At 50.8% G+C, this 25,661-nt stretch overlaps 11 protein-coding genes across 11 annotated transcripts; 6 read left to right on the top strand and 5 right to left on the bottom strand.

Annotated features, from left to right (window-relative positions):
• Positions 1-267: 267 nt before the first annotated feature.
• Positions 268-2,703, top strand: COCSADRAFT_126614 (uncharacterized protein). Its single transcript, XM_007706212.1, has 3 exons — positions 268-621; positions 672-1,285; positions 1,332-2,703. Exons 1-3 carry the CDS (start codon positions 389-391, stop codon positions 2,276-2,278), a joined length of 1,794 nt encoding a protein of 597 aa, XP_007704402.1. The 5' UTR covers positions 268-388; the 3' UTR covers positions 2,279-2,703.
• Positions 2,704-3,289: 586 nt separating this feature from the next.
• On the bottom strand, positions 3,290-5,575 carry COCSADRAFT_250140 (uncharacterized protein). The gene is made up of 4 exons (XM_007706213.1): positions 5,549-5,575; positions 5,404-5,477; positions 3,510-5,357; positions 3,290-3,325 (listed from the first exon to the last, which is right to left on the bottom strand). Exon 3 carries the CDS (start codon positions 5,306-5,308, stop codon positions 3,593-3,595), a length of 1,716 nt encoding a protein of 571 aa, XP_007704403.1. The 5' UTR covers positions 5,309-5,357; positions 5,404-5,477; positions 5,549-5,575; the 3' UTR covers positions 3,290-3,325; positions 3,510-3,592.
• A 346-nt stretch (positions 5,576-5,921) lies between these two features.
• COCSADRAFT_250155 (uncharacterized protein) lies at positions 5,922-7,014 on the top strand. Its single transcript, XM_007706214.1, has one exon. It carries the CDS (start codon positions 5,972-5,974, stop codon positions 6,887-6,889), a length of 918 nt encoding a protein of 305 aa, XP_007704404.1. The 5' UTR covers positions 5,922-5,971; the 3' UTR covers positions 6,890-7,014.
• Positions 7,015-7,138: 124 nt separating this feature from the next.
• Positions 7,139-7,614, bottom strand: COCSADRAFT_175312 (uncharacterized protein; the record flags this gene model as incomplete). Its single annotated transcript, XM_007706215.1, has 2 exons — positions 7,139-7,351; positions 7,420-7,614. 2 exons carry the CDS (start codon positions 7,612-7,614, stop codon positions 7,139-7,141), a joined length of 408 nt encoding a protein of 135 aa, XP_007704405.1.
• A 191-nt stretch (positions 7,615-7,805) lies between these two features.
• COCSADRAFT_126619 (uncharacterized protein) lies at positions 7,806-10,926 on the top strand (the record flags this gene model as incomplete). The annotated part of the gene is made up of 1 exon (XM_007706216.1): positions 7,806-10,926. One exon carries the CDS (start codon positions 7,806-7,808, stop codon positions 10,803-10,805), a length of 3,000 nt encoding a protein of 999 aa, XP_007704406.1. The 3' UTR covers positions 10,806-10,926.
• A 304-nt stretch (positions 10,927-11,230) lies between these two features.
• COCSADRAFT_346797 (glycoside hydrolase family 81 protein) lies at positions 11,231-13,663 on the top strand. Its single transcript, XM_007706217.1, has 2 exons — positions 11,231-13,236; positions 13,302-13,663. Exons 1-2 carry the CDS (start codon positions 11,376-11,378, stop codon positions 13,502-13,504), a joined length of 2,064 nt encoding a protein of 687 aa, XP_007704407.1. The 5' UTR covers positions 11,231-11,375; the 3' UTR covers positions 13,505-13,663.
• A 1,008-nt stretch (positions 13,664-14,671) lies between these two features.
• On the bottom strand, positions 14,672-16,048 carry COCSADRAFT_100429 (uncharacterized protein; the record flags this gene model as incomplete). Its single annotated transcript, XM_007706218.1, has 3 exons — positions 14,672-15,511; positions 15,563-15,646; positions 15,698-16,048. 3 exons carry the CDS (start codon positions 16,046-16,048, stop codon positions 14,672-14,674), a joined length of 1,275 nt encoding a protein of 424 aa, XP_007704408.1.
• A 1,460-nt stretch (positions 16,049-17,508) lies between these two features.
• Positions 17,509-19,344, top strand: COCSADRAFT_250200 (uncharacterized protein). The gene is made up of 3 exons (XM_007706219.1): positions 17,509-17,545; positions 17,600-17,944; positions 17,990-19,344. Exons 2-3 carry the CDS (start codon positions 17,872-17,874, stop codon positions 19,324-19,326), a joined length of 1,410 nt encoding a protein of 469 aa, XP_007704409.1. The 5' UTR covers positions 17,509-17,545; positions 17,600-17,871; the 3' UTR covers positions 19,327-19,344.
• Positions 19,345-19,601: 257 nt separating this feature from the next.
• COCSADRAFT_184738 (uncharacterized protein) lies at positions 19,602-21,572 on the top strand (the record flags this gene model as incomplete). The annotated part of the gene is made up of 3 exons (XM_007706220.1): positions 19,602-19,794; positions 19,843-20,795; positions 20,843-21,572. The coding sequence occupies 3 exons, from the start codon at positions 19,602-19,604 to the stop codon at positions 21,482-21,484; spliced, it is 1,788 nt and encodes a 595-aa protein (XP_007704410.1). The 3' UTR covers positions 21,485-21,572.
• Positions 21,573-22,074: 502 nt separating this feature from the next.
• COCSADRAFT_346806 (uncharacterized protein) lies at positions 22,075-22,663 on the bottom strand (the record flags this gene model as incomplete). The annotated part of the gene is made up of 1 exon (XM_007706221.1): positions 22,075-22,663. The coding sequence occupies exon 1, from the start codon at positions 22,525-22,527 to the stop codon at positions 22,075-22,077; it is 453 nt and encodes a 150-aa protein (XP_007704411.1). The 5' UTR covers positions 22,528-22,663.
• An 858-nt stretch (positions 22,664-23,521) lies between these two features.
• Positions 23,522-24,890, bottom strand: COCSADRAFT_30250 (uncharacterized protein; the record flags this gene model as incomplete). Its single annotated transcript, XM_007705851.1, has 2 exons — positions 23,522-24,594; positions 24,689-24,890. The coding sequence occupies 2 exons, from the start codon at positions 24,888-24,890 to the stop codon at positions 23,522-23,524; spliced, it is 1,275 nt and encodes a 424-aa protein (XP_007704041.1).
• Positions 24,891-25,661: the final 771 nt, after the last annotated feature.

A 25,661-nucleotide genomic window follows, 5' to 3' on the forward strand; every position in this document is an offset into this window, starting at 1 on the left:
ACTGCTCGATTTGATGACCTGACCGCCACTAATATTATGAGCCAAGGGCTTGGCAATGCAGGTTGCAGTGGGGCAGCTGAGAGGGCGAAGGGACATTGGATCTTATCTGATCATCTAGCACTTATCTGATCATCTAGCCGCTGCTAACGCTGTCTAGGCACTCCATCCTACCTGGACGGTGGGAGATGATCCCAAGCCACCGGGTGGGATACACGGGGCAAATTTTTCACGTCTTGTTCATGTCCTGACCTTTCCTGTCCGGTTCTCGGAGTGGGCCCTGAAGATACTTAAGAATGCTTCCGTCTGCTGGTCTTGGGATCGACATCCACCTGCATTTTAATTCAATACCCTGCCTCGGCCGGCATCTTTTCGGAAATTCCGTTTGACCATGGCGAACAACACTTTCGAGACCGACGTGGTGCGGCCTGCAGAGGGCTTTCCTCGTCCCTCGCACAGCATAGACGTTGAGAAGAGGGGCGATGGAGCAGTCCACTCCCACGAGATGGCCAGCGACGCCGAGTCCAAGTCCATTGAGTCGGAAAACTTCCAGAATGGCGTTCAACGTGTCCGCGCCATCACCGAGATATGGAGCAAGAAGACTCTGATCGCCATGTTCATCTTGTTCGTCGCTCCTTCTCCCAACCAACGATCAAATACTGACCGACTTTTAGCTTGTACCTTATCGAGTTTGTTGCTTTCCTACAAAATGCCATTGACGCAGCGCTCAACCCTTTCATCACATCGGCTTTTGGAAGACACGGCCTGTTGACCGTTTCGAGCGTCATGGCAACAGCACTGAGCGGTTGTGTTCCCCTTCTCATTGCCAAAGTAATCGACGTTTTCGGTCGCGTAGAGGGCTTCTTCCTTATGCTCCTTCTTGTCGTCTGCGGTATGGCCATGAAGGCTGCTTGCCAGAACGTGCAGACTTATATGGCTGGTCACGTTCTCTACTGGGCTGGCCATATTGGCGTGCTATATGTTACTGACATTATGGCTGCCGATATCACCACATTGAAGAACCGAATGATCATCCTCACTATCAATGGAACGCCTCGTATCGCTAGCACTTTCGCCGGTCCTAAGATTGCGGAGCTCTTTTACTACAAGAACAACTGGCGCTGGGCTTTTGGTGCATTCATCATCATCTTCATTGGCTGCTGCCTTCCCGCTATCGTTGTCATGATGCTCATGTACCGCAAGGCCAGGAAAGCCGGCTTGGCCAAAAAGGAAAAGTCGGATCGCAATTTCCTGCAGTCAGTTTGGTACTATTTTGTGCAATTCGATGGTAAGCTCCTCATAAGATACACGTGACACATGCTAACATGGCCTAGTTTTTGGCATTATCCTTATCATGTGCGCGTGGTGCTTATTTGTTTTGCCCTTTACTCTCGTATCCTACGCTCCCAACGGCTGGAAGACACCTTACATCATTGCCTGCATCGTGCTGGGTCTCATTCTCTTCCCGGTCTTTTACATTTGGGAGGCCAAGTTCGCGCCTGTCCAGTTTTTGCCTTGGATCTACCTTAAGAACGGTACCATTGCCGGCTCATGCCTTCTCTATGGAGTAATGTTTCTCTCCGTGTTTTGCTGGAACGGATACTTCTATTCATACCTGCAGGTCGTTCACAGGCAGAGCATCACGCATGCTAGCTACATTCTCAACGCTTTCTCGCTTACGTCGTCAGTTTTCAGCCCGATAATTGCGTTGTGGATCAGGCATTCTGGCAACTTCAAGTGGACAGCTTACACTGGTGTTCCCATCGTCCTGCTTGGTACCGCACTCTTGATTCCTTTCCGGAACCCATCTACCAACCCTGGTGTCCTTGCCTTTACACAAGTCCTTGTTGGTCTTGGCACAGCATTTTTCGCTACTTGTGCTCAGCTCGCGGTCATGGTCCCCGTCACACATCAAGAGATTGCTGTAATCAACGCCATCTATGGTCTCTTTGGCAGCTTTGGCTCTTCAATTGGTTACGCTATTGCTGGCGCCATGTGGAATAACATTCTTCCTGAACAACTCCTCAAGCGCCTCCCCGAATCTAGCAAACCAGACTACCGCACCATCTTTGGCGATATTGCAGTTCAAATGTCTTTCCTGGACGGTACACCTGAGCGCGATGCTATCGTTGGTGCGTACGGTGATGTGCAGCGCAAGATGGTCATTACAGGTGCATGTTTCGTTCCCCTTTGCCTGGCCTGCATTTTTGTTTGGAAGAACATTAACCTCAAGAAGCTAGAGGAAGAGGAGGGCAAGCAGACTAAGGGAAATGTTTTCTAGATAGTTTCATTGAAGTTTGGCTATTCTGTGTGCGCGAAATGGTATATATACTAAAAACCCCAATTTTGCTTCATATCGTCCAGGCGAATGCCCTCAATCTCAAAGGCACCATCTTCCGTTCCTTCAATTTGATGTCACTCACTCCTTTGCCTTTGCCCTCTCCCTCTCGACCCCCTTCTTGATACGTGCGATAAGCATGGCCGTTGCCTCTTCATGCGGAACATCCTTGGATTCCACAAACTCATAGATTCCTTGTGCTTCTTTCTCCAGCCTACTCTGGAAAGCGCGTCTACTAGAAGCCGCCGCCAAGATAATCGCGAGAGGGCTTGTAATCATGAATCTTCTCCATGAATTTAGCCTTTGTTCGATATAAGCTTTGTCGATGTCAATATCTGCCAGCTCGAGAATCTCATTGATTTCTTCGCGGACACCTTCTTTTGTCATGGTTGGATCCTTCCTTGAGTCCTCTGGGGTAGCGCTGTTGCTGTTGCTGTTGTTGTTGCTGTTGTTGCTGTTGTTGCTGTTGTTGCTGTTGTTGCTGTTGTTGCTGTTGTTGCTGTTGCTGTTGCTGCTGTCCCCTGGACCTTCTGGCGCAGCATGGTTGCTGTTGCTGTTGCTGTTGTTGCTGTTGCTGTTGCTACTGCTAATGTTCTCGATCTTATCCAAGGATCCGATCAAATCGGAGGCGAGCATGTTGAATGCCTCAACTAAAGAAAGGTTGCACACCCGAGAATTCCCACCAAATTCTGCGGCATCCAAGGATTTGAAAACAATAGGCTGGAGCTTGTTCAAGAACTCGAGGAATTGTTCCCTGGATAGAGAGAAATTCTCCTTACTGGCAGAGGCCTTCATATCTAGGAACCCCGCCTTGAAATTGCTGCTATCTTTGTAACCTAACTGGTGGATACTCTTGTGGACGCCGTCCAGATGTTCGCCCATTATATCATCGGACTTTATTGCTTCGTATACAGTTGGGGTCATTTTTCGAAGATGCTCCCTTATCGTTGTCATCATCTTCTTGAATGAAGTGCTCATTTTGAGTTTGCCCTGGGTTTATTAGACGAAGAAAAGAAGGAAATAAAGTATTTTTGTTCGGTCTTTGGGTTTGCGAGAAGGAGAACAAGGATAAAAAGAAAGATAGAGTAAGAGTAGATATCGCGAAGCGCAATTCACGGACCGTAAATAGTGTGGAGTTGCAAAGGTAAAGGTCGCTTTAGCTAGATCATCTCACCTTTGTCAATCAAGGTAAAGGCGTCTGGTAACTACTACCAAGGGCTACAGCATCGAGTGTAAATGAGTTCTATACTCTAGAACCTAGTTCTTACATACACCTCGTGGAACCTCAACTTTTGCCAGATTATCAGACCGAATGAAAGGAATATTGGCATCTTGGGGAACCATGAACTGGTCAACCTGGCCCTTCCTTGTCTTGGGTCGACATGACAGCGTAGCACAACTCTGCCGCTGTGCAACGTATTTACCCTTTGCTGCAGAAATTGTGACGAATACAGGTTCACGGTCGATAGGCTTACTGTGTGGTGTGGCTCCACACCGAATACACATCAAAGCCAACTCGCGACCAACATGTACGACAGCAGTCTGCAGAATCGGATTTTTTGATCTCGTTTTGTTCGGCACAATCTTGATTGGAGTTGTGTACGACGAGGTCTGCGGAGCAGTTGCGGTTCGGGGGGCTTGAGCAGGCATATTCCGTGTCAGATTCCTTGGCATGCGCACGCCGTTATTCCATGACGAAGCCTTGGGCCGAATACTCTGGATACGATCATACAGCAGCTGAGCTACGCTCCAACCAGCGGTAAAAGAGCTAACCATATGGCCCATTGTAATTTCGTGTTCGCGTGCAAATTGTAGAGCTGATTCCGGCAGGTCGCGTGGGAGGCAACGCACCCTATTCTGTTTCTCGAGTTTCCTAGTTGTATCCATGTCACGAAAAGCGATTTTTTGGGTCGCGGCGGCCTTGACACTTCTGGCGCGTTCTTCGAAGTAATGTGGATGCACATTGAGGTTCCCTAGAGCAGCAGCTACGTTGATGCATGCGTCATAGTATCGCCCAGCCCATACAGTCCAGTGCCAGACCAGCCATTCTGGATGTGGGCAGTAGACCACAAGATACTCGATCGACCGGTTAGGCTTCCGCACTATACCGAGCGTGACGAGTTCTGTGGGGCTGGCGTTCACAGTGCGCTCAGTGACTGACCGACGTTGGTTGAAGTCCTTTCGATTAGGTGCACCGAACACAACCAGAACCTTCTTTGCAAGCGATTCACATCTCTGGGAAAAGCTTGAGTGCAACTCTTTTATGTTCGGAGGCCAGTGCTTTGTCGCGACCTCCTGGTGGCGGCTGCTTGCAGGGGCCTGTCTCCGGAAACAGGATTCGTACCAGAGGGCGTTCGAAGCATTCAACCCCTTTAACATCAATAGCCGTGTTGAGTTATTCGAGTCGTCCGCCGATTCTCCATATTCGAGGCGCTTGGTTCGGAACGTGGGGTAGTTGAGCTTGAGATGCACATTGTGAGCGGGATCCCCAGATGGTTCGACGATAAGAGCGGGATTCCAACCAGAAATAGTTGATTCCTCGCAGCGAAAAGCTTCGAATTGAGCCTTGAATTTATCCCGTTCTATTGTTTCCTCGCTCATACGCAAAAAGTTCTCGACCTCATCCCATTCCGTTTCGAGTGACTTGCGAACGCGTCCCCGTAGCTGCTCAAAGTAAGCCACTACATCTCCCTCGGACATGTTCGCAATTGGCAAATGCCCAGCTGAGTTTTCATCAGCTTCAGCAGCTGGCTCAGGATCCTGCATGTCCAAAAACGAATTGTCATCATCAAGCACACTCTCGACGCCCAGATATAGGGCCTGTTCGAAGTCGTCCTTGTCGAGGTCGGGTAAGGTGTGCATTTTCGTATTGTAAGGAGGTTCGATCGTCATTGTTGGTATGCAGGTTTGATTGAAAGACGCAGTCCTCGTTACTAGGCTACCCTGCTGCCAGGAATTAAGAGTTGTTTGCATTGATTCCTTGGGTCGGCGTGGGAGCTTGTTTGGTTCTTCATGTCGAACTCTGCAAATGTTAGTACAGTACCATGATACATCTGAGTGCTAGTTACCTCTTTTGGTTCGATGGTGAAGCCGATGTGCTCTCTGGTAAGAAGGGAAGCTTTAGCTGGCGTTTATGCGGAGGCTGCATGTCTGTTCAGAAGGGGACTCGTAACAACCACAGCTAATGGAAAAGGGGAGAAAGGAATGTCGAACATGAAGAAGTCAGCTCGAATTTGCATCGTTCCGGCCTTTGAAACGTCACTGAGAATCAAAGGGAAGGAACCATGCTCCTGCCATAACAGTCGCAACATGGCTCCTTCCCATCCATTGCCTTGGCTTGATGGGTGTGGACCGAGCCTCCAGATGGCAGCCTAAAAAACGCGGTATCCCTCATGATAGATGTTGTTGCTCAATTAAGGGAGTCTGATAGCGCGATACTGATCTGTTGTATGCGCTACTGAAGACGAAATATAGAAGAAGCAGAGGCGTTGACGAAGAGGGGGGGACGTGACGCGGGGCCCAGGATGGGTGCCTGGCGATCGGTGTTTGTGCACGTCCCCCAAAACTTTTGGTGACATCAACGTCAACCGCGTCGTCTATGCATAGAGAAGAACGCTACAAACCCACACAGCAGCAATGAAGCCACCAAATTCCACGAGAGCGATAGGCTCAATTCGAACCCATGTCTCAAAATCTCCAAGCTTTCGTCTATTCCAAAGACCCATGCCATTCCACAGACTTCCCGCATTGGCATCGCGAAGTATAACGACCACACCTCCAAAACACCATAACCCTACACCCAACTCCACCGTCGATCCAACCGAAGTTTCCCACTTCAATGCGCTCGCGTCATCATGGTGGGATCCTCATGGCCCTTCACGGCCCCTACACCTGATGAATCCCCTTCGCCACGAATTCATAACGCGATGTCGTTCCACCATAGCCCTTCCCACACCAGCCCAGAAACTCCGCTACCTAGATATCGGTTGTGGCGGTGGAATCTTCGCTGAATCGGCTGCACGGCTCCCAACCACCACGTCCGTCACGGCAATCGACCCCACACCTCAGGTCCTCACTATTGCTGAGGCGCACAAGCGCCGCGACCCTGTGCTGACATCGCCTGGCAAACTCACGTATCTGAACACCTCTATCGAAGACTTCCCTCGCCCAAATTCGGATACAGAAGCGTTCGATATTGTCTCGCTCTTCGAAGTCATTGAGCACGTTAATGCCCCAGGCCCGTTTTTAGAGCACGTATTACCACATGTAAAGCCCGGAGGATGGCTCATAATGAGCACGATAGCAAGAACATGGACGAGCTGGCTGGTTACGAATGTGATTGCGGAAGATGTGCTGGGTATGGTACCCAAGGGAACGCATGAGTGGAGCAAATATGTCAATGAGGAGGAGCTGAGGGATTGGTTTGCAAAGCAGCCAGGATGGGGCAATGTGAAGAGCATGGGCGTCATGTATGTGCCTGGGCTAGGTTGGAAGGAAGTTCGAGGGAGCGAGCAATGGGGGAATTACTTTTTTGGTGTGCGGAGAGAAACTTGAGATGTGGATTGTAAATGTGTGGTTCACGTTATTGGTATAGGTTCAGTGGGAGCATGATACCCAAAAAGTAATGTACAATACATGCGACGCCCTTTCAAACGTTTCCTAGGTCTTCCCTCGATATTTTCATATGGATTGGTGAGCTGAGCGCCCAACCATGCCTCCTTACACAATCACCGGATATGCCCACTCTCGTCCTAAAATTCCAATCCATGGAAGATTCATTCCCAGCTATTTGCTTGTTTCCCGTCATGATTTTGTCGCAGGTCGTTCCTCGAAAGGTGTTGGCATGTTTCGGCTCGAATCCGATACGCTATCTGCAGTCTCCACAATATCATGTCCACCCGACATCTTCCAGGCTCTCAGGTAGTCCTCACCGGTGAAGCGCTTGGGGTAATTTTGCGCGGTGCCTGAGTCCAAGTCTCGTACTTTCTCTAGACTTGCATCTACAAAGGGCGTCAACTATTCGCTGTCAGCCCACTGTCCTCTCTGCGCTTCCCAACCACAACCCCTAGAATTCTCACACATACCTCGCTGTTCTTTGTGCCATGTATCGGATACACATATGTCCGTATCTTGCTCCAGTCTGGTGTGAAGTTGCCGTATTTGTTGATTGTGCCCATGGACCCCACGCGGTTTCCCTTGTAGTATTCCTTGCCGGCCTGTTTCGGGGAGAGCGGCAGACGCCGCAGCATCTTCTGCAGAGAGGGTGTGGGCTTGAGCATTGCGGCGGTTCGCTCGTCGGCGTGTGATGAAGCGAGCAATGCCAAAGCGACGTCGGTATGCGCAGAGGTTGATGGACGCTGCGGAGTTCGCGCGGAGGTGGCACGGACCACAACTCGAAAAAAGTGCAGCCAAGATTTCGACTTTTGGATTTGCCCGCCCCAGCGACCTTCACCACCGCCACAACACCAAGATGCCACCTCGTATTGCAAGAAGCTCGATTCAGAGTGGCGGCTCTTCTTCAAAGGGTCGCTCGAATGCGCGAAACCCTAAGAAGGCGCAGAAGCGCGCCCTTGACGCCTATGCCATAGCCGAGCACGAGAATCTGGATAGCCCAAAGATTCGTAAGAACCGCCTGGGCGAATTCGACCCCGCTTTCAACCGGAAGCGAGCGCGCGACGATGACGAGGACAATGAGGAAGACGAGGACGAAGACGAAGATGAGGGCCCCAAGAGGCGAAAGAGGAGAACGGGCGACGAGAGTTACGATGAAGGCAGCGACTCGGAGGGCAATACTTGGCAAATGGGCCACGTCGACAATGACGATAGCGATGACAGTATAGACTCCGATGAAGCCTTTGGCGATAGCGATGAAGAAAGGTTCGAGGGCTTCACGTTCCGGGGCAGCTCAAAGAGCCAGAAGAACAAGCCGAAAAAGTCCAAGAGACAGCAGAATCTACAAGATGAGGACGACGGCATTAATCTAGACGAGGGTGACAGTGCAGACGGTGAGGAGGATTACGACGAAGACGATCTAGGTGAGGATGCTATTGACCTGGCAACCGCGCTGGATCAGTATGAGGAGGATGAGGCAGAAGAACGGAGAGAGAAGAACAAACAGAAGAAGCGTATTTCAGCATCTGGTGACAGCGACGACGAGCCAAGCGACAACGATGTCATGGGATCAGACGATGATTTTGAGTCGTTCTCTGAAGACGAGAGTGATAACGCCGACGATCGACAGGCGCAACTGCAAGACTTAATCTCCTCCCTAGCATCCAAGGAGGATGATGGCAAGCCCAAGGGCAAGAGAGTCGAGGTTCACGAGTCTGCTGCACCAGACGAATTTGGTGTTGCGAGAAAGGTAGACCTACTCAGTCTCAAACCCAAGGTCGCAGACGCAGAGAAGAAGAAAGCGCTGAAACTACTCGAAGACGACAAATCATCGAAACGTAACGACATTGCGCGGAAACTAGATGCACCCCTACCAAAGCGAGCACAAGACAAGCTTGACCGTGCCGCTGCCAACGCCAAAGCAAATGAGACCCTCGAAAGGTGGACCGACACGATCAAGCGCAACCGCCGCGCTGAGCATCTCATGTTCCCTCTACAAAATGCTAGCGGGGGCGAGCCTACAGGAGAAAAGACTCTCCAGCCCACCACAACCGCTGCTCCTACAAACGACCTCGAAAGCACCATACAGTCTATCCTCCAGCAAAGTGGCTTGTCTAACGGCAAGGAGGACGAGGAGAAGTTGCAGAAGTGGGAGGAGCTCCAGACGAACAAACTCCCCATGGAAGAGGTTCTCAAGCGACGTGCTGAACTGCGTATGCAACGCGAGCTTCTCTTTCGCGAGGAGGTTCGCGCCAAGCGCATCAAGAAAATCAAGAGCAAGTCTTACCGCCGTGTGCACCGAAAGGAACGCGAGAAGATGCTGGAGAAGGAGCGAGAGCAACTCAAGGCGGACGGTGTTGATCTTTCCGAGGAAGAGCGCGAGTACAATGATCGTCGACGCGCTGAGGAGCGCATGGGCGCCAAACATCGCGAAAGCAAATGGGCTAAGGGCATCAAGGCTACAGGACGGGCAGCATGGGACCAGGATGCGCTTGATGGCGTTACAGAAATGGCTAAACGCAACGAGGAGCTTCGTCGCCGCGTCGAGGGCAAGGCTATCCGCGACGACGAAGAGGGCTCGGATGTACCGAGCGATGAGGAAAGCGAAGACGATGAGCAGTCTGATGAAGATGCACTTCAAAAGTCCCTTGGCAAGCTCAAAGAGAACCCATTTTCAACTGGCAAGTCCAAGTTGGGAATGATGGCCTTTATGCAAAGATCAGAAGCTGCCAGACGTGCGGAGAATGATGAGGCTGTTGAGCGCATCCGCCGAGATCTTGCTGACGAAGACAGCGATGAAGACGAGATTGACGAGAATGCAACTAAGGCTGGAAGACGGAGATATGGACCTAATGGCAATGTCGCCGCTCCAGCAATACAAGTCGGTCGCAGCGAGTTTGAGGAGCATGCTGGGTCAGACGATGAGCAGCCTGCTGCAAAAAACGAAGACTCCGCACCAGAGCTATCCTCGAACAGGTCTTCCGCGCCAAAGAGAAATGGCATCAGTGGTCTCTCTAACGGTACACGCAAAGAGCGCAATGCTGCACCAGCGCAAACAGCAGAGAATGAGAGTGGCTCTTCCAACCCCTTCTTAGTCAAGGCGAAGAAGGAAAAGAAGACGCCAAAGGAACCTGAGCCTTTCCCTGTCACAGAAATCCCGAAGCCTGTGGTTCAAGAACAAACTGTCGTCGTGTCAAAACCAGCCGCGAAAGCAAAGGTACAGAAAAAGTCGAAACCTGTCGAGAAGCCTCAGGAAACCAAAGTGGATGATTTCCTCAAGCAGCGCATTACTGCCGCTGATGACGATGGCTGGGCAACCGTGTTGGGTGGTCAAGATGACGAGGAAGATCAGGACGATGAAGACATTGAAAACGAGGGCATTGACCTTGACATTGTCATGCGCAACCAGGCTCTCACAGCTAAAGGCTTTGCGGGTGATGATGTAGTCGCCGAGTTCGATGCTGAGAAGAAGGCCACCATTACTGAGGAAGAAACTACCGAAACCACTTCCATCCTTCCTGGCTGGGGTGCCTGGACTGGAGAAGGCATGTCGAAAGCCGAGAAAAAGCGCAACATCGGTACCAAAACCGTAATTCACAAGTCTGGTATCGACGCTGCCAAGCGCAAAGACAAGAAGTTGGACAAGGTCATCATCAATGAGAGGAGGGTCAAGCCTAATACCAAATACATGGCCAGCCAATTACCATTCCCATTTGAGAATAGGGAGCAGTATGAAAGAAGTTTGCGGGTGCCAAAGGGCAAGGAGTGGGTCACCAAGAAGACACACCAAGATGTCACGAGGCCGAGGGTTATTGTCAAACAGGGTATCATCAAGCCGCTACGAAAGCCGCTGGCATGAGGGAGGTAAAATAGTTTCTCTTGTTTCGCATAGTCAATGGAGACGTTTCATTGTCATTTTATTATTCTGTCTTTTACCGGTTACTGTATCGGACAGAACTTGGTTGTCACGTGACCAACTGTAGGGGAAGCTCCGTCAGACTATGAGGAAGGAACCAACATCACACCTATACGAAGCTCTCTTGGGTCCTACTTCACCAATTTTGCATATCTTCCGTCTTCCCAATATTTTCATCAATGCTTTACTCAGCCTTCAAACGGTCACGATGCGTCTGGATGGGATCACTGACGCATCGAGTTCCCACGGCGCAAACGCGCAAATCTCATGGCAGCTGTCAAGTAAGTCTTGCCATCGCTTGAGCCCTTTCCCCAAATCTGCAATTACCCTACTACCTTTTGTTGTTTTCTTCAATATGGGCACTCTTGCCCACACTGCTACCCTAATTGATGTTCACTGTTTCCTAGAGCACGATTTTCCCCTCGACTTATTCATTAAAACAAGCCTATTTCGTCCCTAGACATTCATACCGACAGCTCTGCACCTTTTTGAGGTGCTTCACAATAGTTTTACATGGGCCCAACCCAGTCCCGACCGACCGACCCGCCCTCACAAACTCCGCATCCTACCAGAAAAGAGTCACGATTGGGACCTTGGCGCTCTGCCCGTCAAAGTATCAGAAGCTCTCTTGGCTATGACGCATCAGGCATGGCAGAAAACACTACAACTGATGACATCTTCACGAAGATACAAGAAGATGACATACTCCCACAAATTCCAATCGGTCGTCATCACCCAGTCCCTAAGAAGGGGGTGGAGGATGACGACATGAGGACCTTGCATACAAACAAGTTCTATGCCAATACGTTTCTTGGAAAGCAAAATCAGCCAATATGGACACATCCATACAGCCTTTGGTGGGGCAAAGGCCTTGAGGGGCCGGGCATGGTACAAACATGGGGTATGTGTGTAAGCCATATTGAGGAGACTGATTTGGTGTTTGAACCTGGTGAGCCTGCCAACAGCTACGTCAATCCACCACACAAGCAACACATTGTCCTCACGGCGGTCGAACTTGACGCTCGAACCATGCTCACTACCGATACGCACCTCCCCTTCTCTGTCAATATCAACCTTGGTCCCCGTTCAATCCCGCATGAGCCGAAGATTACTTTTCCAGTTGTACAAGGAATGAGTTTTATTACAGCTGGATATAGAGACGCGACGCCGATGCTTCACACGGGTCGCCGAGGTTTCGTGGATATGACCGGGCCAATACTGTTGGGACGGACCGTCAAGTATCGTCTCAACGACAAGAATGGCCACCGATGGGTTGTGTATGTCAATCCGGTCGTCGACATCGATTATGAAGCGGCAAATTTTCGAATGCTTAACAAAAACACTTTGCTCGGTCCGCCAGGCTTTAAAGGAACAATTCAAGTAGCAAAGAACCCATTGGGGAATGAAGGGGAAATTATGTACGACCGCGCGTGCGGTGCGTTCGTCTGTGAGGCCAAGCTCAGTGCTGTTGTCCAAGACAGCAAAGGCAGTTACACTTTCGATTATACCAAGATCGGTCGATCTCCATTACTTATGTTCGTTCTACCCCATCATATACAGGCTCTGGATCCGGACATGCGAAAGCAAATCACCAATCTGCAGCTACGCACATCAACTAAAGGCTTGGCAACAGCTGTGTGGGCTGACCGCCTGACTTTCATCGAGCCCAACATGCCCGTTACTATGCATTTTGGACCTTGGAGCCCTACTTTGGCTTTCAACGCCAATGTACGCTACCCGCCCGAAGTGCTCGCCTTCATCACAGCAGTGGCGGAGCGCGACTTGCGCCGTGCAATGACGGAGCGCATACCTCAAGAGGCAATGTATTACGCAGGCAAAGCCTTTGCCAAATTTGCCACTATTTTGTGGGTCATCAAGGATATCTTGGGCCATGAAGCGATTGCTATCGCTGGCCTCAACAAAATCAAACTAGAGTTTTCCAAGTACGTCGAGAACCAACAACGGTACGCGCTTTACTACGATGACAGTTGGAAAGGCGTCGTTTCATCAGCCGGCTTTTTCGATTCGTCGGCTGATTTTGGAAACACATACTACAATAACCATCACTTTCACTATGCATATTTCATCTACACAGCCGCTGTCATTGGATACCTGGATCCGGAGTGGGTGTATCAAGGTGACAACAAACTATGGACAAACATGCTGGTCAAGGACTTTGCAGAAAGCGACTACAACAGCCGGGACTACCCATTTTTCCGAACGTTTGACTGGTGGCATGGGCATAGTTGGGCAAAAGGCTTGTTCGAGAGTGCTGATGGCAAAAACATGGAGAGCACTGGGGAAGACGCATTCTCTAGCTTTGCGATGAAGATGTGGGGAAAAATCATTGGCGACGCAAACATGGAGAGGAGAGGTGTGTCTCCTCCATCTGAGCAATTCAGAAAAGTTGGACTAATAACATGGCACAAACCCATGCAGGCAACCTGATGTTGGCTATTCAGGCACGGTCGTACAACACATACATCTACCTGCAGACGGGAAACCGGAACCATCCGGTGCGCTACGTGCAGAACAAGGTGTGCGGTATTTTGTTTGAAAACAAAGTAGATCATGCGAGTACGTATACGCGACACAGCACCATGTGCGTTTGCTGTAAGCTGTGCTCCAGAAGAGGAAGATGAATTGGCAAGGACACTCAGGCAACATGCAGGGAGTAAACGTTGCTGACAGCAGTTCTGCACAAGCATATTTTGGACTCGCCCCCGAACTCGTCCATGGTATCCACATGGCGCCTATTACGCCGGCAACATCGCTGATTCGACCACGGACATTTGTCAAGGAAGAATGGGACAAGTTTTTCAGCAATGGAAAGGCGAATGTAGATGGTGAGAAAGACAATCCTTTTCTACACTCTTATATCGTCTCTTCCTAGATCTCGTTTATTAATGCATAAGCTCGCGTAAAAAACAGGAGGATGGCGATCTGTCCTGTATGCAAATCTAGCCATTGTGGATCCCAAGGCCAGCTATGCGTTTTTCCGCGATGGAATCAACGGCTTCTGGGACGAGCAGTGGATCGATAGTGGGGCGAGCCGGACGTGGTATCTTGTGTGGGCAGCGGCGCTGGGTGAATTTGCAAAGGGGGGCAAGTAATAGGCACGAAGAATGAGGCGAATCGGATGGGGTGGAGTAAGAGAGAAGTAAGATAAGCGGGACAGGGAAGCAGAGGATTGGTGTGAAATTGGATTCATGGCTGGCGGGCGACGGAGACGGTCGATAGATTACCTGGAGCCCGAGAGACGCCGATGGTCCGAGAGAGTTCGTACGTATGACTGGCCGAATGAAAGATGGAGCCGACCAGAACATGTTGCACGACGGTAGAACGACGACGACGTCTTTTTAAGCATTTCCTCTTTTATTTTATTTTCCGAAATGTTTAACTTTGTACACAGCTCAGACGACAATGGCCCCCGATCCCCACCCTGATGCACTGATGGGCCAGGCGATCGGGGTGATGCACGGGCTGGAGGAGTCGGGATCAGCCACACTTCGCTTGCTCCCGCAGCACTGCCACAAGCAGAGAAAACGCCAAGACTAGCAGCACCGCCCCACAGATACTCGTACAGGGAAAAAGAACCACAGGATAACCGCCAAAGTACATAGGAAATAACCGACACGCAAAATTAAACATAAAGTGTTGAAGACTACAATTTACTCTTTCTTTTTGTACACAAACACAAGGAAATGGGGGCTGCTCTCAGCAGCGAGCGCATAAACGGGCCTGGCTTGCAGGCGGCATGCGCACTCAAGGTTGAAACCGAAAAAGGGGTGTAAAGAAAGGGTCGTGATCTAGCTCGTAGCAAAGAAGCGCCTGATAACCTCGTTGGTGATGGTGCCGGCAGCATCGTCGGGATAAATGTAGAAGGCGAGAGCTATGATGGCATAGATAGCAATGCACATGGCGCCCTCGAGATAGTTGCTCTTTCCATCTTGAATCAGGTAGTTGACAATCAGGACCGAGATGAAGAAGATCATCGTCTCGAAACCCTGGAAGTGGAGAGTCATGGGTTGGTGGATGATCCAGCCAAGGATGACGAGGAAGGGGGTGACGAAGAGGGCGATTTGCATAGAGGATCCAATAGCCACGTTGATCGCGAGGTCCATCTTGCCCTTGTATGCGACAACGACAGCCGTGACGTGTTCGGCGGCGTTTCCGACGATGGGGATCAGAATCAGACCAACAAATGTTTTGCTAATGTGCGCTGATTCAACAATCGAGTCGATGCTGTCGACGAGGTATTCAGCGCAGATGGCGACAAGGATGGTAACAACAACCAAGGCAACGCCAGCAGCCTTGGGTGAGAGAATCTCGGGCTCTTCCTGGTCCTCGCCTTCTTGGGCCTCGACATCAGCGAAGAGGCTGTGGTGCGAGTAGAGCTGGAAGTAGAGGTAGAGGACGTAGATGATGAGGAGGATGATGGAGGTGCCGTGTGAGAGGACAAGGATGTTCTGGTCCGTCTCAAGGTTGCCCTTTTTGCTATCGGTGTGCATTACGGCGTAGAGGGTGGCAGGGATGATGAGCGAGGCGGAAGCGACGGCCATGAGCGACGACATGGTAGATGCGACAGTCTCATTGAAACGACTTTCGCGCTCTCTGATGCCAGCAGCGAGGAAGCAGCATCCAAGCACCTGGAAATGAGTCAGAAGGGAATTGGGCAGGAGCTAGGCCGCGCGACGTACAAGAAGAATGTTTGACAGGATACTGCCGAGCATGCTGGCCTGAACAACTCGAATCTCGCCCTGCCTGAGGGCAACGATGGAGACCTGTTTGAGTTAGCGATGGGCAAGGGGGCATCAGATACGGGTGCCACATACAATAAGCTCGACGGCATTTCCAAACGTCGCATTCATCAAACCACCAAGGGTTTGACCGAGCTTGGCGGAGAGCTCCTCAGTGGCGAAACTCAAAAGGGCGGCAAGAGGGATGATTGCGATGAAGTTGAGGATGAAGACGACGGTAGGGTTCCAGGACAAGGCGCCGGCGACAATGCCGATGGGGACAAAGACGAGCAAGACGTTGACATAGTTGCTGGCGAGGGTGGCGTAGGTGAGGTGCAGGATGTGCTTGGGCAGCGTCTTGATGCGCGACTCATCTGCATAGTTTTGGGTGCGACCGATGAGCGGGGTGTGCTCATCGTGAAAGCGGCCATTAGCAGGCTGGGGCATGGCAGGCGGTTGAGGATAACTGGGCGCGCGACCGTGGCGGTGGAAGTGTCGCTTTATGTCTTCTGCCAAGGCGGGCGGGTTAGTGATGCGGTGTGTGACGATGGGATAAGAAGCGCACGAGGCAGGAAGGTTGGTGATAGTGCGCTGCTTGGTATGAGGCGCAGCGGCGAGCCGTGGGCGGGTAAAGCTAGAGTTGAGTTGATAGGCGATGCAGCACAATCGGCCCAACTCGCACAGCGGGGGTAGGGGGGGTGAAGAGAAGAAAGGGAAAAAAAGGTCAAAGGAGCCGGGGACACTCACTCATTGCTTCGTGGGAAAAGAGTCAGATGGGCAATTGGGCGGCAGGGCTTGCAGTATATGAGCTGTCGACAGCCAAGCTCAGTGGTGTGTAGAGTAGCGGGAGAAGCAAGCTCGGCAATTGGCCGGGGAGAGGCTTGAGCTACTGGTACTGGCGGGTGATCCGTGGTTGAATTGAAGAGAGGAGGCAAGCAGGTGCGCAGGTGCAGGTAGGAAAAGAGGAAGGCCGAGCGTGTTCGGGCAATTACATATCAAGAGGACAAGAGATGGGGCGAGCGAGGGCCGCCCTGGCTTTGATGAGCCGTGTGCTGCGACGGGTTGCGATGACGACGTATTGGCGCCGTGGACCTTGCGGGCTAGCTGGCTGGCTAGCTGGCTGGCTGGCTGGGGGCTGGGTGGGCTGTGTACACTACCTAGAGTAGAGCAAGTGCAAGTGCAAGTGCAAGTGCAGGTAGGGGTGTTGCCAGGGGGAAGTGGAGCGACCCGTCAAACACTTGTGCCTGCCCCAGTGTCAAACACGGCCAAGCCCGAGTTTCATTGCTCGGCCACGCTCCAAGAAAGCCCCGGCCGGTCTTTGTCTTTTACACAGCCGCCTTTTTTATTCCTTATCCTTCTCCTTTATTATCTTTATTATTCATGTTATTGATGGAAACATTCGAGAGCAAGCCTGCCCGGCGTTGACCGTGGTGATGTCATTTGTGCGCAGTGCCAGGTGCAAGTTTGCCACTTGTTGCCAGTTGCCAGTTGCCAGTCGCGCCTTCCCGGAAAGTGTCACGGCCATGCAGTGCCCAAACACAACCGCTGCGGATCGTCGCCAACCGGTCCCACTTTTCCCTGCCTCACAAACACACTAGCATTACCAGCATGCGCCAACTTCCCTGCTCTGCTGCGACCTCGCTGCGACGTCACCGCCTAACAGAATTCACATATTTTGTCTGTCAACCTCACCGCTGTCAGCTGTTTGTTGTGTGAGAGAGTAAGCTCAGTCTCATTGCCTCCCAGAGCTGTGCCCCAATGTGGAATGGCCGAGTACCATGCCGGTGTTGCCTGGACCACACAGCTCCGGCCTTCACTTATACAACCAAACTCATGGCAGGGTTTCGCTCACATGGCTCTTTCTGGCACGCATTGACTACATGGTGATAATGTAGCCTTACTAAATTGCTTGTATTTTCAAATGCCGACCTGCGCATTGTTATTGTACGTGTTTTCCAAAGCCCCCAAACATCAAGAACATCTAACAAACAAGCGCAGCCCGCTCGCATGTGATTGTAGAGGTAAAGTCACGGTGAGAGTAGCAGCACCAATGAACCTCACATGCCTTGCCTGTGGCAGAGAAGTGAAGGTGGAAGTGAAGGTGACTGTCGTTTGGACGGCCCAGTTTCTCACACATATATCTTTCTGCCTGCTCCTCAAATCTTCTACTTTCGAACTACACTCCACCATTTCAGTCTTCCGTTTTGACAACTCTCGCCCTCATCCAATCCGTTCCTCCACAGCTCTTTTCGAACATCTTTTTTTTCACGATGGAGAATGACAGCCAGACTTCCTCAAGGATGACGACCTCCGAGATGGAGGAACACTCCACAAATCCTCCCCGTGAGTAGTATGCAATGATTATCGAACACCGCTAATCCATTCCAGCGAACCAACTGCACCTTGCAGCGAAGAATTGTCAACTTCTCCTTGAACGTCTCGATCGTTTCCTGGACGACGACACTCAGGACACGGCAGTGGATGAATCACAAGACACAAGAGCAAGGGAATCACAAGAGACAGGAACAGAGGAACCAACAGCACTCGTGCCGCTTCCCGGGTTCCCAGCATACGAGAGATACGACTACCCCGGCAAGGGTTGTTTGGATTGGGCGAAAGGCCCTAAGGAATCACGACCCAGTGCGGGTGCGAGCGACCGGGCTCGAGCGTGCCCCAATGAACACCCTTGGGGTGTGATTTGGGTAGGCTCAGCAAGGAAGTCGTGCCCAGGATGTGGCCAGCAGATGCCAAAGCCCGTAGGTTCCAAGAGCGAACCCGTTGCAGTATGGGATATCCCATGTGAGGTAGGAAATGATGGCAAAGCTATCAAGGGTACCGGCTTTGCGATCCAGATCAAGGACACAGGACGCATGTCAAACTTGAGCAAACAAGGACCCAAGGACACGGCCAAGGATGCTCGTGCGAGCCGTCACTATAACGGCATGGCAGCACGCCTGAAGCTTATGTTGACGGAACAAGGACTTACCGAAGAAGAAGCGCAATACCAGGCACGCTTCCCATTTCAATGGAAAGACGGGAACGCAAAAGCAGCACTGCAGTACAGGCTTGAGGCGTGGTACGCCCACGAGGAACCAGACACCGAAAGCACTGCAGTTCCCAACGACGATCCCAACAACCCATTTATGGACTTGACCATTTCGTCGCAAGACTCAGATCAATTCTCACTTCCTTCCAATCTTTCATGTAACGATGCCGAGTCGGCCAGCGGCGACAACGATGACGACAGTGAAGTTAACTTTTCAGACTCCGATGATGTCACCCATGGACCGTTCCGACATGACATAATCTTCCGACAGATGCCATCAAATTGGGAGAAGAAGGGGGGTATCTCGCGCGTATGGTGGATCACCAGAGAACAAAAGAATATAATGTGGAGGAACGCATTAATGGAGTCGGATCTACTATCAATCACAACAAACAGAATCCCTAACTTTCTATATCACCTTGTGCCAATGTTTGCACGTTGGACCAGCTTGGAGATGGACTTGTGCCTAACATGGCATGTACGCTCCATCTACACAGCAAGCCAATGGTATAAAAAGAGGAATCGAGCGAACTTTCAAGCTCTTATCAAGCTTCTCTTTTCGGAGGCTGTGCGTTGGAAAGAGTTGTTTGCGATAGATGATAGCGACGACGAGGATGATGACGAGGATGATTCCAGCGACGAGGATGATGGCAACGACGAGGATGGTGACGACGACTAGGATGATGGCAGCGACGTACATCGAGAGCGTTGGAATCAGACATAGAAGGACCCTATTTGAGAGATATTGAACAATGCAGAATACGAGATTGAGCTCATTCCCCTTATGCTGTGCACTGCTTGCATACTAGCTGCTATAGTGATGTGTGGGGTAGCATTGAATAATTTGTTCCTCTACCTTTTTTTACGGTGTTTCTCGCAGCTCATACGGAACCTGAGTTGTGCACACGCGTCACAAGCGTCGAAATCAACTCTGCAACACCCCGCGTCGTCTCGATGGCGCGACTCAAGACATCTGCTTCTGCTTCCAGAACTCCTCACATACCCCCAACCACCACCAACCCTGGCGCGGTATCTCCTGCGCTCAGGGTTGCAGCGGCTTGTCCGCGACGCGCGCAACGACGGCCGACCAAGCAAGTCTCGTACGAGCTTGCAAATCACGTCAAAGCTTATCTTGAAGCCGGACAATGTACGTGACGCAATGCGATGCTGGAGAATCTACTGACAATCATTCTAGACGTAAGCGGCTATGGCCTGCTATACAGCCTGCTCGCTGCGGGGACTAGTATCTCGACACCTGCACGACCCTATGTTGGCTACCTCGCACCGCCCGCCTACATTACTTTTGCCTCCTCCTTGATCGTGGACCCCAAGTGCACAACAAAGGCACAGTCAAAAGACGTGATAAAAGGCGCAGACGCCGCTCTACAGTACCTGCAATGCATGCGCACCACCATAGACAGCCCCGCATACCCCACCATACGCAAGGCCTTTAGTTTCCCCGAAGAGCGCAATAGGAGACGCGCACCGGGTTACAGGGGTGGAGGGAGTCTTTCTCCTGAGCCTGGTGGAGATATTGAACGCATAGCCGGCGACGCTGCCAACGAAAAGAGCTTGTGGTATTGCGCAGAGGATTTTTGGCACATTGTAGGCTGGGCATTCAACTGCGCGTGTGTATATAAGAAGCGGTGGAGTCGATGGAAGCTGTGGCTGGCCGTCATACTGGACTTTCTTGAAGCTGACTGGGAAGTCTGTGTCCGGCAGAGCAGAGACGACGACGTGGATGCAGAAACGTTCTTTCAAGAGAGTCTGCTTTCGCACTACATTGTCGGCGATGAGTCTGCACCTACGAATCGCGCAAGAAGGCGGCGTATCGTCAAGGCTATCTTCGCGACTGGAATGCCTGAATCACTCAAGGAATATCCCGAGATTTGGGACAGGGAAACAGCAGAGCCCAAGCGGAAGAAGGATGAAGAACAGCGAATCGGCGAGGTCGACTTTGAAACGGGCGACATTGCCGACTATGCTAGCGACGACGAGATGCAAGATGCATCCGAGGACGAGGATGGCGAGGATGCGGATGAAGCGTCTGCGTTTCAAGACTACAAGAGCATCCAAAACACACAAGATGCTATAGAACACTTGGGTGGACATGATGCGATTGAGCTGCGACAGCGTCTCTTAGCTCTGGTCAGTAGCCTGTACTCTCAAGCGCGACAACAACTAACAGGAAGCAGCTCGCACAAGCAGCCCTAATCCTACCTACCTCCTTCACGCGCCTATTCGACCTCTGCGATACCATCCTCGAAGACTTCATCCAGTTGCCCACTGTCATATTCCAAGCACTCCTCCCCACAATGAAGCTACCTGACGACATCCAATTCGCCTTCAACGCCAACCTCCTCTCCCCCTTGATCAGCGGCAAAACACCAAACTACTTCGTCACTCTGCCCACACAAGAACACTTTGAAAAGAAACTCCTCTCGCTCAAAGGGTCAACGCAAAGTTTTGCTGCAAACGCAAAGATCTCTCTCATCCTAGAGCAGCTCTTCATGTACATGATGGATCATGATGCCCTCAAACCCACAAAGGCACTCCGCGGCGCCATGGAAACAGGCATCGAGGCGCGACAAGGTGTCTATGGCACAGGAAAAGGCAAGCGCGGTAACGCACAGGAGGAAGAACAAGGAAAGGGATTACTGCATGCGTGCTCACAACGGCTGCTGGGCTTGTTGGAGGTGTTGGAGATTGCCGCGGGCATACCACCACAGGTAGCGACGAGGAGGGGGCACGGTGATGCTGCTTTGGCCTTCTTGTCTTTTGGCTCGGGCTCCTCGCTTTCGCCTCCGCCAGAGAGCGAAACGGAGACTGAGGAGTGATGGTATGGTGTATATAGGGGACATACTCAGCGTCATGCATAACACGCCTTGTCGCACATTTGAATGCAAATCACTCGTATTCCTGTCTCAGTGATGTTGAACCTGCGTTTTCTTTTCTTTCCTCTCTTTAATGTATACGCATGTTCCACCCCTCCCCAGTCAAACAAAAAAAGCAAAAAAGAAAAGAAAAGGCGACGAGAACAAAAAAGCAATGCAAGCACTTGATTTGTCAACCAACCTTGGATTTCAAGCCCGACAAAAAAGAAGGGTACATGTTTTTCCGGTACCGGGAGTCGAACCCGGCTCTCGTCGGGCGCTGTCATTGGAAATGAAAGCGACGGATGCTAGCCGATCTGATTGGTCTGTTAGGAATTGTCGTAGGGATGGTGGATTGTTGAGATGCTACTTACACACCATACCGGATGACTTGATGAGATGATTCAGAATTTAAATCAATATCTCATGAATAGTGGTGCGCGAGATGAAGTGCGGAGGAGAACTTGCCCCACTCGTGCTTGTGACGTTTAGCGAGGTGCTGGTGGGACGATGATGCGGGTGTGTTAGCGCGATTGGATCGACAGATAAAGGTCTTACGTTTCGAGGCGTGGAAGTGGGGAAAATATGGAGGTTGTTGTAAGAATGATGGTCATGGTGATCTGCGCTGTGTTTGCATGGATGTACAGGAATACAGGGTTGTATTGCAATTCAAAGTTGCGCATAGGTTCATGGGAGCAAATTTTGGTATGGTATAAAGTTGCTTCCGTGTCTGTGTTCAAGTATACACAGTGCATGGTATCCTCCTCGTCATCTTCCTTGACCATGTTTTCATTATCCTTATCGACCATATTGTCTCCATCAACCATGTCGTCTTCATCCTCACCAACCATGTCCTCCGCTACACCACCATCACCACCATCATCATCAGCCGGTGCCTTCAACCGCGCCCAGCGCTCTGCTTCCACTTTAAGTTCTTGTAGAAGACGACGAAGGTTCTCTAGGCTACTCTCACTATACCACGCGCTAATCTGGTAAATAGCGCCCATCTGCCAAATTATCAACGTATAGATGTTTCTACCGGTAAGGCGCGCAAATAGGGGGATAAGTTCGAATAGGGTGGGTGAGATGATTTTGGTACCGATCACGTACAGGCCGGAGTTGCGGAAGGCAGTCTCCCATTACCTATACTATTTCTTATAGCTAAGATGGAAAGGTGGGGGCATGTCGACTTCGTTTTGCCAGTTTGCAGGCAAATATTGGAAGTGAATACTTGCCTAAATGGACTGTGGAATAGATCGATAGGCGCTGTCAGCTCGCGTTACCTGTGTTCTAGATTAGGAGATTCAGTCTTATGGTGTATGGTGATTCTTCGAGCGATGAGTCTAGCGTTTATAAATTCAAGAAACTGCGCGCTTGCATCTTGTGCGCTCATTTTGTTTCCTTGGATAGGTTAGCACTGTTAGATGAGCACGGCATATTACTTACCCAAGGCCTCCTTGGGTTGTATCTCCGGCTTGGAGCTTATAGCCCATGAAGAAGGCTGACTATCATCATCCATCTCGAAAACGGCATTCAACGACAGTTGTAGAAGAATAGATTGGATAAGCGTGAGGCTTCTCACAGGGGAACATTAGAGTGTAGTTGGAGAATAGGAGAGTTGAGCGGCTAGCGGAATGGTATTGGTCAGACACTAGGCCATGCACGAAAACGGAAGTCACCTTCGCCTTGATTTCTCTACTGCAAGCAAGGTACAAGAGCCATGTACGCAAATGAGAGGCAGCTTCACCTTAACTTCAAGCCATGTGCACGAGACCCGGAGCTCGGCCATTACATTGTTTGAAGAGTAAATCACGGATATAAGTCTTGATATACTGCACAGTTGAAAGACATAAATGAATACAGGCTAGGGCGGGTCACACATGTGCACTTCCGCATCAAAAACGGTCCATTTGTAAATGCTCCGATTACAATCCAGAAAAAAAACCTAGATCGAGTTCTTGCCGTCGCTACCGCCCGTCGCCACCACTACCGTCTCACAGTTCAAGGCATCACATAGTAGTCCATGTTTCCTAGTTCGACGCCTCTCCGCAGATTTTCGGGGAGAGGTGACCACACAATTACTGGATCCGTGGAACCAGGGACCATTGCAACCCTCATGCATGGCCTCTTCTTTAAGATGCACGTGTCACAGGCAGACTGAGAGTCGTTCTGTGAAATCACCCACTTGCAAAAGCCTCTCTTACTCCCTCTGCTCAGGATTATTGACGCCACGCATCTAGTCGGGTCGATGCGTTCGCCTGGCTGCCGGGTAATGGCAGCCCAGGCTCGGCGTTGGGCTAAGTTTAGGAATATTGACTCGGTTATTACCGTGCCCATCCTGTTCTGGAATTCAAGAGGGAACTGATCCCAGCATTGCCATCTATTCTGATTGGGTACCCAAAATAGATGAACGAGTGAGAATTCTCCGCCCACTGTATGACCATGTGGAAGAATTGTCGGATTAAGTGCTCCTGGTATATCGAACTTTGGGTACGGGACAGGGGCGACAAAGACCAGATGCTGGTTATCTTGAGGCTCAGGAACAGGATCGTTGTGAGCTGTGGTTTCCATACGAGCTTGTGAGTTCTGGATTGGTTCAGCTGTTTGAGAGGGTTTGGTAGGCAACGTTGGCTGGGGCTCAGGAACAGAATTGCTGCTAGCTAGGTCCTCCACACGAGCTTGTTGTGGTTCCTGGGATAGGTCAGATGTTCGAGTGAGGCTAGTAATATATGAAGCCGGGGGTTCCTGGGGCATTCGAGGTATGAAACTTGAGCTTGACGATCGACTTGGTGAGTCCTGGGATATTTGCGCGCTATCGAAGGAAAGAGTTTGGGTTAGTAAGTTGTCGTCTCCGATCTCCGACATTGCATCCATCTGCACCTCGTTAGGATACTGCAACTCCGAGCCTGATACAACCAGGGCAGCATTTGGGCCCGATGATTCCTTGTTTTGAGGTCCGTAACCGCTGCCCTCGTTTTCCTGCAACTCGACATGTGTATCCTGGCATGCGTCCCGGTCGACCAAGCTCTTGATATAGTCTTGCCTTAATGAATCTTGTCGAAGAGCTCGTTTAGCTAAGGCATGTATAGTGTAGCTATTCTTATCTAGCTCTTTGCCAGTTGAACCTAAGAGGTGAGCAAAGGCAACGAATAGTAGGATAACACATACAAAATCCCGTAAGTTTCCCTTGTATTTCTTCGGTAGTAAAAGCCCCTGAAGTAAGCTTGGGCTTATTAGCTTTGATGGTTTCCGCTTCGATCTTATCAATGTGATCCTTTTGAATGGGGTGGACTGGTAAACGAGTTGGCACTTTTCTTGGGGGTCGTGCGTAGGCATCAAATTCTTGTTCCGTTTCGAATAAGTATGACATAGCTACAATATGCTCGTAACGACGAGAAGAAAATTTAGTGAGAGGCTTTGGTGAGATGCTAGAAGAGGGGCTCCTTCCATTCGTGGTGTGCCAAGACTTGAGTGTAAAAGGCGTCTTTTCGTCGAACAAGCTTCCATGCTTCACCAACACTCATCGCCAGCACTTCAAATCTTCTTTTCATCACTGCTTGTTCCATATAACTCCAATGTCGACTGTTCCCAACGTAGTCTTCAACCCTGCGAACAGCCATGACTGTGAGCGAGTCTTCCGACGATTGTCACTCCTATCTAGGCAGGACCGCGAGCGAACCTTGAACAGCTTGAGTTCGGAGATCAAGGACGCACTTCTTCTACATGTTATCGACAATGTTCGAGGAGTCTCACGCGGCAAGTCTAATGTTACTACTTTGAAATCCTGGGAACTGACGATGTAATAGCTGGGCCAAAGACTTGTGATGAAATCCCCGAAACTGATGAAGAGTTTGATCGATCGAATTCTGTGAGCAGCGAGCCTGTTTCGAAACTTCCGACCACACACGCCATTGATATGAGCGATGACTTGCCCACTATCCAAGATGGATACCAAGCCCGCAGGATGCCGTCCAGCCTACCAAATGCAATGAGTACGCCACTATCCGATCGTATATGAGCTTTGCTAACAAGGAGAAGAAGTTCGCCGTGTTGTCGAGAACGGGGTTCAGTCTAGCGGAGAGCTGTAGGAACTCTACAAGGAAACATACGATAGGACGGGGTGATTGCTCATAAGGAGAAG

This window comes from Bipolaris sorokiniana, assembly GCF_000338995.1.
Source record: "Bipolaris sorokiniana ND90Pr unplaced genomic scaffold COCSAscaffold_15, whole genome shotgun sequence".
NCBI classification, from domain to species: Eukaryota; Fungi; Ascomycota; class Dothideomycetes; order Pleosporales; family Pleosporaceae; genus Bipolaris; species Bipolaris sorokiniana.